The following is an 8,211-nucleotide window of genomic DNA, read 5'->3' as shown; positions in this document are numbered from 1 at the left end:
CAGCAACAAGAACTCCTCAACAGAATGGAATCGCTAAACAAAGAAACGTGACTTTGAATGAAGGTATTAGGACAATGCTTGCTGATTATGATGTTTCCCAAAGATTTTGGGCAGAAAAAATCAACACCACATGCTACATTCACAACCGATCCATGATCAACAAAAGAGCTTGTAAAACTCTATATGAGATATGGAAAGAGAGTAAGTCTAACTTATCTTATTCTCATGTTTTTGGCTATACATGTTATATTCATAATAATGATAAAACTCATCTTTCTGCATTTGATGTCAAATATGATCTCCAACCGAGTCTTGCACCCGGTCCACTCTAGGGAGAAGATCTCCATATGTACAATAGTCTCATTCCGCTTAGTGGTGTACTCACCACAGCTTTATGTCTCCAAAAGAACATCAGATAGATGTCATAGCAAAATCTGCACAAATACTTTGAAATTACAGAAGCCGAGGAAAATACACCAAAAACCATGTTATCTTCATTTCATCACCAAAAACTTAACGTAACTTATATCCATGTCATGTTGTATCCATCTCCCTGTATCTATATATTGCATCATAGCTTAACAATGAGAACATATTAACATGTTGTACAACAGTACAATTAAGACGCCTGTACAAATTTTACACAAGTAACAACAAATTACTCCGGTGTCAAAGATTGTATTTTGTAGAAAATCCTTGTGCCAAGCATGCAATTCATAACAAGAACTACAGTTCAGAACTCTAATCAGATTCCAAAAATATAAACGACATGGAATTACAGCCTAGGAACTAACACAGACAGCAAACCTCCTAACTCGAGTTCTATCATGACGCCCAACTTGAATAGTCAAACCAATATCGAAGCTTATTCTAGCAACTCTCTGTACAAGATACAGCTTATTTATATTTCAGTAAGAGACAGTGGTATACTAGTATTCAACTCCATAACAGACGGGAAAAAGAAACATATAACTATCTGATCTAACACTACAAGGTCTCATCTTTTACAAAACCTATCTTTAAGAATGGAAGCATGAACATAAAGAAAGTAAAAGCTAAAGTTTGTGATGCATAAGTAATGAACAATAATAACCAGCATATATGATGTAGAAAAAAAAATTTTAGGACATGAAAAATCTAGTACAGTAAAAGTAGCCTATCTTGGGAAACAAGTGCTTCTTCATGTTGTTCACGCGCCAAAATGGTTCTTTTAAAAATAATTTAGTAGGTTTAGCCATCATTTACTTTCGCGATTCTGATCTATTAGCAATACAAGTTTCGTTCAATTTTAAATTCAAAATATTTTGCAGCCGCGGATTACTCCCGCGCCTCTCTCCAAATTTAATTTTCAAAACATTACAGAACCGCGCCAACACCACTTTAGCAAATCCAAATGCACCTGCCCCTCCTCCTATAAAACCCCCTTCCACCATCCATTGCTTCATATCCCCTGAAATTCCTTAATCTCCTTAAGTTAAATTTTCTCACCGCAAGAACCGAATATGGAGTCCACTAACGTAGCCACAATCGAGGCCAGCAAAGGGAAATCCAAGGCTCGCTCAAGAAGCCGGTCAGAAAAGGCAGGGCTAGAGTTCCCTATCGGAAGAATCAAACGATATATGAAGGAGGGCAAGTACGCGAACCGCATCGGTGCTGGATCCCCTGTGTATCTTGCTGCCGTTATGGAATATCTAGCTGCTGAAGTTAGTTGATTGCACTCAATCTGTTATTTCGTTTCTTTATTCAGTCATAATTTCGGGAATTGGTTGATCGGTATTACTCTTGGCTACCTGATTTGTCGATTCAGGTCCTGGAGCTTGCAGGTAATCAGGCTAAGAGGGAGAAGAAGAATCGGATAACACCATCACACATACGGTTTGCAGTGACAGCTGATGAAGAATTGAGAGGCCTCTGCGGTGGCGCGATGTTTCCAAGTGCTAGTGCCCCACCCAAGATTCACGGTGATTTGCTGCCAAAGTAATCTGGAGAAAGGGATTGACTCTGCTACATTTTAGTTTCAAGTTTCTGTTTTTTCCCCGTATCATGTATGCAATGAATTGACGCAATAAGTTATCTCACCCATTTCCGATGTATTCCATAGGAAACCAAGGGCCTTCTATGTGGTCGAGGAAGTGTTCTTCCAATTTATCGAATCAACAATGCCATCTCAAGTTATTGATGCCCAAAACTTCTTCCAAATTTAACTTCACAATTTGAATGAAGTCTAAAACTAATAAGTCCATCGGAGGATGAAAATGTAAGAAGATCACACATACAACAATACAAGGAATCAAATATGGAAACTAATTGCTAAAGAATTTAAATGAGTAACAATGCAATAGATTTAAGTACCATATACTACGCAACACATTAATAATCACGAGACAAATACGTCAAGATATATATTGAATAATGCCACATTATTGAAACAAATCACTAGAGACGAATAAATTCTTGTCATATGGAGCTCAGTGAATCCCCAACATTGAAACAAAATAATAACTCGTGTACCGTAACTTCGATGGAACTTTCGGGAATAAACCCAACGGACAATATGTACGCATTCCTCTCTCAGACATTCAGTTCCTGAACGCTTCAAACTAAACTAGAGGAGTAGTCAAAAGGTGAATGAATAGGCACGGAAATCAAATTACTACTGTTGAATCATCGGAGGAGGTATGCGACGAGGTGAGAGAACGTGGAGCTGGATGTCCGTCCCGTAAGCCGAAACCCTTCTTGAAAACTGACACCGGTGGACGGTGGGTGTTGGCAGCCGCGCACGGTTGCTCTCAGGAAGTCGGGGAGAATTTTAATTTTAAAAAAATAAATAAAAAAGTTGCCGTCAGATATTTTCGTATATCGAGATGGAGTCAGAATTAGTAGCGATTTGAGAGGAAAAAGGCAGAAAATGGAGATGCGGGGGATCGAACCCCGTGCCTCTCGCATGCAAAGCGAGCGCTCTACCATTTGAGCTACATCCCCATCTGCTTATTAGATATGAATTTTTATTTAATTCAATATAAATATTAAAATGTTGATATTTAGTGGATAATTTTAGTTTTATATTTATTTTTAATATGTACCCAAATATTTAAGACAAAAACTTGCGTGATACGGTCTCACGAGTCGTATGTTGTGATACGAATCTCTTATTTGGGTCATCCATGAAAAAAATATTATTTTTTCTGCTAAAAATATTATTTTTTATTATGAATATTGGTAAGACTGACCCGTTTCACAGATAAAGATTCGTGAGACCGTTTCACAAGAGATATACTCAATATTTAAATATGTTGTAACAAACACGAAAACAAAAAATCAAATTAAAAAAAATGTATGGAATCACTTATCGATTGGTGACCTAAAATCAAATTAGGTTTTACTGTACTACAAAAAGGAAATTTTGTCTAATTTACACGGTAAGTTTATATATTCTCTAATATCATTATTTTTTAATTTTAATGTTGTAATTTTTCTATTTTTGTCGGTTTGTATTTGTATTTTGCTGGAACGCTCTGGTGGTGCTGGAAAATGCTAATAAGTCGTCAAAAAATGTTGACGCAACACAAAAAAATTACTAACATATTCAACATCATGTCAACAGTCTCTCAAGATATAAATAGATACCAAAAAAAAAAAAAAAAACAAAGCCGCAAAGTCAAAATTAGACAATGAAAACAAAAAAACATGACAAAATATTAGATGAAGGCAAAAACTTGTGTGACGGTCTCATGGATCGTATTTTGTGAGACAGATATCTTATTTAGGTCATCCATGAAAAAGTATTACTTTTTATTGTGAATATCGGTAGGGTTGACCCGTCTCACAGATAAAGATTCGTGAGACCGTCTCACAAGAGACCTACGCATAAATTAATTGGTTATTTCCCCGTCACAAATATTTATCTATTTCGGCCAAATTCAACAGGATAAAATTTTATTTTATGCTTGAGTTCAAATTAGTGGGAAAACGTATACATTATTTAATTCCAACCGATCAAAATTCATGAACTTTGTTTTGATAATACGTCGGAAGAAAATTAGTAGATTTGTTTAAAGTCGTGACGTAAGCACAAAAAGTGGACTTTTGTTTACAGCAACTGAGAACGACATTTGAACTAAAACTATCGTTTCCATATTACTAAACGATAATCAATTTCTTTCATTGATTGTCAATCAGAAAATTGTTACGCTGGATTCAAATCATACACAGACCTATGCATGTAATATTTGTTTATATCTTTTAATTAATCTGTCTTATTTTAAGCAATGAGATAAAAGTGATTGAAAGAGACAACTAATAATTCGATGGATATTATTGCTATAATATAACCCATTAAAAGCCAAGTATTTTGGCTGGAAGATATAAATAATTCTGTTAATTTGATGGTGAAACTATACTTAATTGCATATAATTTCCCAACTACAAGCTGTTAAATGAGCCAAAAATGATTATATTGTGTTTAGATGAAGTGATTTGATTTGAAATTTGGTTTGAGAAATTATCCGGAGTTCAAAAATTATTATCGAATAGAAATGAGATGAATTTAAAATCATCTCATTAAATTTTAGCTAAAATAAATATAATATATTTGGATATCTTTTTGGAGTATTCGGATTGATAAAGTAGATGAGCGTTTGATCAATAAACATATATTTGATTCATCATATCAATACTTTTTAGAACGTATATGTCGCACATGGTTTCTTTAGTTCGTTGCAAATCATAATTCATGCAATTGTGTGTATACTATTGTAGAAGATCCGTATAAACCCATAATCCATCATGCTAAATCATTAAGAATTTGACTGAAAACTTAAGCGGAAGCATACATGAAGCCATAATCATGAATTCTTTAGAACGTGTCTTGATCTTCCATATCTACACGTTCTTCTTCTTGAGAGTATCCTTTAGTTTTTTCTTTTGGATTATTTTCTTAATGGGTGAGATAATAAAGAGCGTGATTGCGTGAGATCTGTGGATCATAACTTATATATAGATAATGTCTATGATTATTTTTTGATATTTCTGTTTTAGCTCAACAGAAGTTACATTTATGTTTTTACACATTAAAGACGTACCAGTTATACATTAAAACTCAATAATTCGAAACATATTGATCATTTTATTTTGGACTTAACTTAACCGACAACTCACAACAAATAATTATTCATACATGAACTCATATAAATAAAATTGATCGAAAATATACTACTACAATCTATTGTTGGAGACACCGGACATCAGTTGTCTCTCCTGCTTGCTACCGTCACTTGATCAAAATCAAGGCTTGTGAAGGGTATAAAAATTCCTCAAATCTAGATATACAATCACCTACTTGGATTCAATTTGAAAAACCATACAACAAAAGATTATGTACATATAACTCAAATCCAAAGAAAATGATGCCTGTGTTTCAGGTTTAAGCCCTCTCTCCCCCTTGATGCAAAGGATTCACTAAAGAAGGATGATTCCCGAAACTCTCTGCATCAGAGTTCAACATTCCTTTCAAACTCTTGAAACCTGCTTTAGCCCCATGTGACAGAAGATACATAGCCACTTCAATATGCCCGGCCTCGACTGCTCGAAGCAGAGGCATGTACCCGGTGCCATCGACCAGGTCGACACGAGCTCCATGGCTAATCAAAAGCTTCACACTCTCCAAATTCCCTTTGAATGCTGCCCTATGCAGAGGGGTCCAATCATTTTGATCTCTCCCGTTCACCTTAGCCCCTTGAGCCAGACAACTCGTCATCGTGTGCACATCATCTATCCGTGCAGCTCGGTGCAATAAATCACCTAAATGTAACGAATCGTATAAGTGCGAATAGCCCTGATCGACTGCCAGAGCAAACGCGGTTTTCCCTTCTTTGGTGACGGCTTTTTTTGCGAAAACCGAGTTGTTTAGCAAGAATTCAACCGCCTCTGCGTGCCCTTCATTTGCCGCATAGTGTAGAGGAGTCCAGCCTTCATCATCCGCGACATCAACTTCACTACCTATTGAAACAAGAAACCGAAGGGCTTCAACTTGGCCATGAATTGCTGCGAGGTGGAGTGCTGTTTGGCCCTGAGAATTCACCGAATTCAAATCAATATCTGGGTATCCCAAGCATAGGATTTCCATTAAATCGACCTGGTTCATAGTTGCTGCAGCGTGTAAAACCCGGTCAATCTTGTTATTAATCTCACAACCTGATTCAATCAAGATTTTCACAGCCTCAGCTTTTCCAGACTTGACAGCCAATGAAACCAGGGACTCTTCTTCCGAACCAGTGTCAGAAACATCTGCGCCAGCTTCAATCAGGGTGTAAATGAACTGTGGCGTCCCATTCTCGGCGGCAACTCGGAGAAGCGCAGTGAGCTGGGATTCATCGCAGCAAGAAACAGCCATCGAGAAAAGAAATTTTGTTTCCAGGGACATGGGTGAAGGCGAGAGAAGAAACTCCGCGACATGTGGCCCGACAAATGAAACGGGGAGAGTGGCGTCCTTAAAAATATGCCGCCCTGGTTTCGAGAACAGTTGCCGTATATCGTCCTGGTGAGCTTTCCCGGTGGGAAGCATCGATGATTGAACAAGAACCCTGTCCGGGGGAGAACACAGCGGAGGCTGATCACTCGCCTTGTTCAGGAAAAGAGTGAACGATGCAGATGAAAGCGGTTGGATTATAGAGAAGGATTGCGAAAACGAGAAGGTTGACGTGTTCGAAGACGTGAGCGCAACTGCCACAGACATGGTGTGCATCAGATTCTTCAACCTGAAAACTTGGCTACACTTCTGGCCTCTGATGAAGAACAGTTCGATTATCTGCATATCCGGCTTGATCAATCTGTCCATGGCCTGGAAAACTATCAACTGGGAATATTTTTTGATGAAGAATTTGCAATATGCGAACGGAGAGAGTGATTGAGATGGGGTTGATTGTTTCTGCGCTATGAATTAGGATGATTATATTTTCATTGTTTACGTATGATGATGTTTAAATATCATGGGATTGGATAGTTTAATGAATATTTTGGTTTGGCTGTAATTGATGGTGGGGAAGAAAGATTCAAGCTTGTTCAACTTATCTGTGAGAGAAAAGTGAGCAATTCCAACTTTTTGACCAGGCCAACCATTAATTTTCATTTATTTTTATATTATGATAGTATTATTTTTTATATAAAAAAAATTTTAATCATAAAATATAATTTTTTTAATCATATATGGGTCAATATATAGTACTGATATGACCAAAATGATGTATTATAAATTTGTTAATTGTATTACTTCGATTTGGTAGAGATATTATCTTTCATTTAGCAATGAAATTTGAAGAATAAAAATGTGAACATTAGTAATATGAGTGTAGGTAAAGATATGTGTGAGGCGGTATCACGGTTCGTATTTTGTGATACTGATCTGTTATTTGGGTCATTAATGAAAAAGTGTTACTTTTTATGCTAAGAATATTACTATTTATTGTGAATATCGATAGGGTTGACTCATCTCACAGACAAATATTCGTGAGACCGTCTCATAAGAGATCTACTCAAAATTAGAACGGACATTGAAAGTTAAAAAGAAATGAAAAACAGAAAAAAATAGTGAAAAATGCATTGTATATGTCAATCAAATTGACTTGATCAACTATGGTCTGAATGGTGCAAATTCTTAGAAATATAAAGGCATTGTCCGTTACGTTTAAGTTCATGCTAGCATAAGGTTAGTATTTGATACTCTAATGCAAAATTAAAGAGTCCAGAATTGATTTAGACATATACAGGGGATATATAGGGGTGGGTACGGTACGGTACTGTATACCGTACCGAAAATATCGGTATGTAATTTTTTCATACCGATACCGAAAATTCGGTACACCGAATTTTCGGTATGGAAAAATTTCATACCGGTACCGTACCGACACCGAAAATTTTGTCGGTATACCGACATTTTTTCGGTATACCGAACTTAAATTTTAAAAAAAAATAATAATAAAAAATTATTTTCGGTACCGAAAAAAATTATTTCATACCGTACCGAAATTTTCGGTATACCGATTTTTTCGGTAAATTCGGTATTTTTTCGGTACGATTTTTCGGTATTTCGATATTTCGGTATTTTTTCTCACCCCTAGACATATATGGTCTATAGTATTTCGGTACACAAATTATTGATAATATGACCGATTGATAAATAAAATATTGCAAATGACTTAATTGGTATATGATCAA

At 36.1% G+C, this 8,211-nt stretch overlaps 2 protein-coding genes and 1 non-coding gene across 3 annotated transcripts; 1 reads left to right on the top strand and 2 right to left on the bottom strand.

Annotated features, from left to right (window-relative positions):
• The first annotated feature begins 429 nt into the window (after positions 1-429).
• LOC142545749 (histone H2A-like) lies at positions 430-2,813 on the top strand. The gene is made up of 2 exons (XM_075653107.1): positions 430-1,703; positions 1,808-2,813. The coding sequence occupies exons 1-2, from the start codon at positions 1,503-1,505 to the stop codon at positions 1,979-1,981; spliced, it is 375 nt and encodes a 124-aa protein (XP_075509222.1). The 5' UTR covers positions 430-1,502; the 3' UTR covers positions 1,982-2,813.
• A 96-nt stretch (positions 2,814-2,909) lies between these two features.
• Positions 2,910-2,982, bottom strand: TRNAA-UGC (transfer RNA alanine (anticodon UGC)). The gene has a single exon. It is a non-coding gene; the product is annotated as a tRNA-Ala (tRNA).
• Positions 2,983-5,414: 2,432 nt separating this feature from the next.
• Positions 5,415-7,042, bottom strand: LOC142545728 (protein VAPYRIN-LIKE-like). The gene has a single exon (XM_075653086.1). It carries the CDS (start codon positions 6,833-6,835, stop codon positions 5,423-5,425), a length of 1,413 nt encoding a protein of 470 aa, XP_075509201.1. The 5' UTR covers positions 6,836-7,042; the 3' UTR covers positions 5,415-5,422.
• Positions 7,043-8,211: the final 1,169 nt, after the last annotated feature.

Source organism: Primulina tabacum, chromosome 1 (genome assembly GCF_025594145.1).
Source record: "Primulina tabacum isolate GXHZ01 chromosome 1, ASM2559414v2, whole genome shotgun sequence".
NCBI lineage: Eukaryota > Viridiplantae > Streptophyta > Magnoliopsida > Lamiales > Gesneriaceae > Primulina > Primulina tabacum.
This window is presented reverse-complemented; position numbering and strand designations above follow the sequence as displayed.

Coding starts and splice junctions, on each gene's coding strand:
- LOC142545749 (XM_075653107.1), top strand. CDS start 1,503: ATGGAGTCCACTAACGTAGCCACAATCGAGGCCAGCAAAGGGAAATCC. Junction 1,704..1,807: donor TGGAATATCTAGCTGCTGAA/GTTAGTTGATTG, acceptor TTGTCGATTCAG/GTCCTGGAGCTTGCAGGTAA.
- LOC142545728 (XM_075653086.1), bottom strand. CDS start 6,835: ATGGACAGATTGATCAAGCCGGATATGCAGATAATCGAACTGTTCTTC.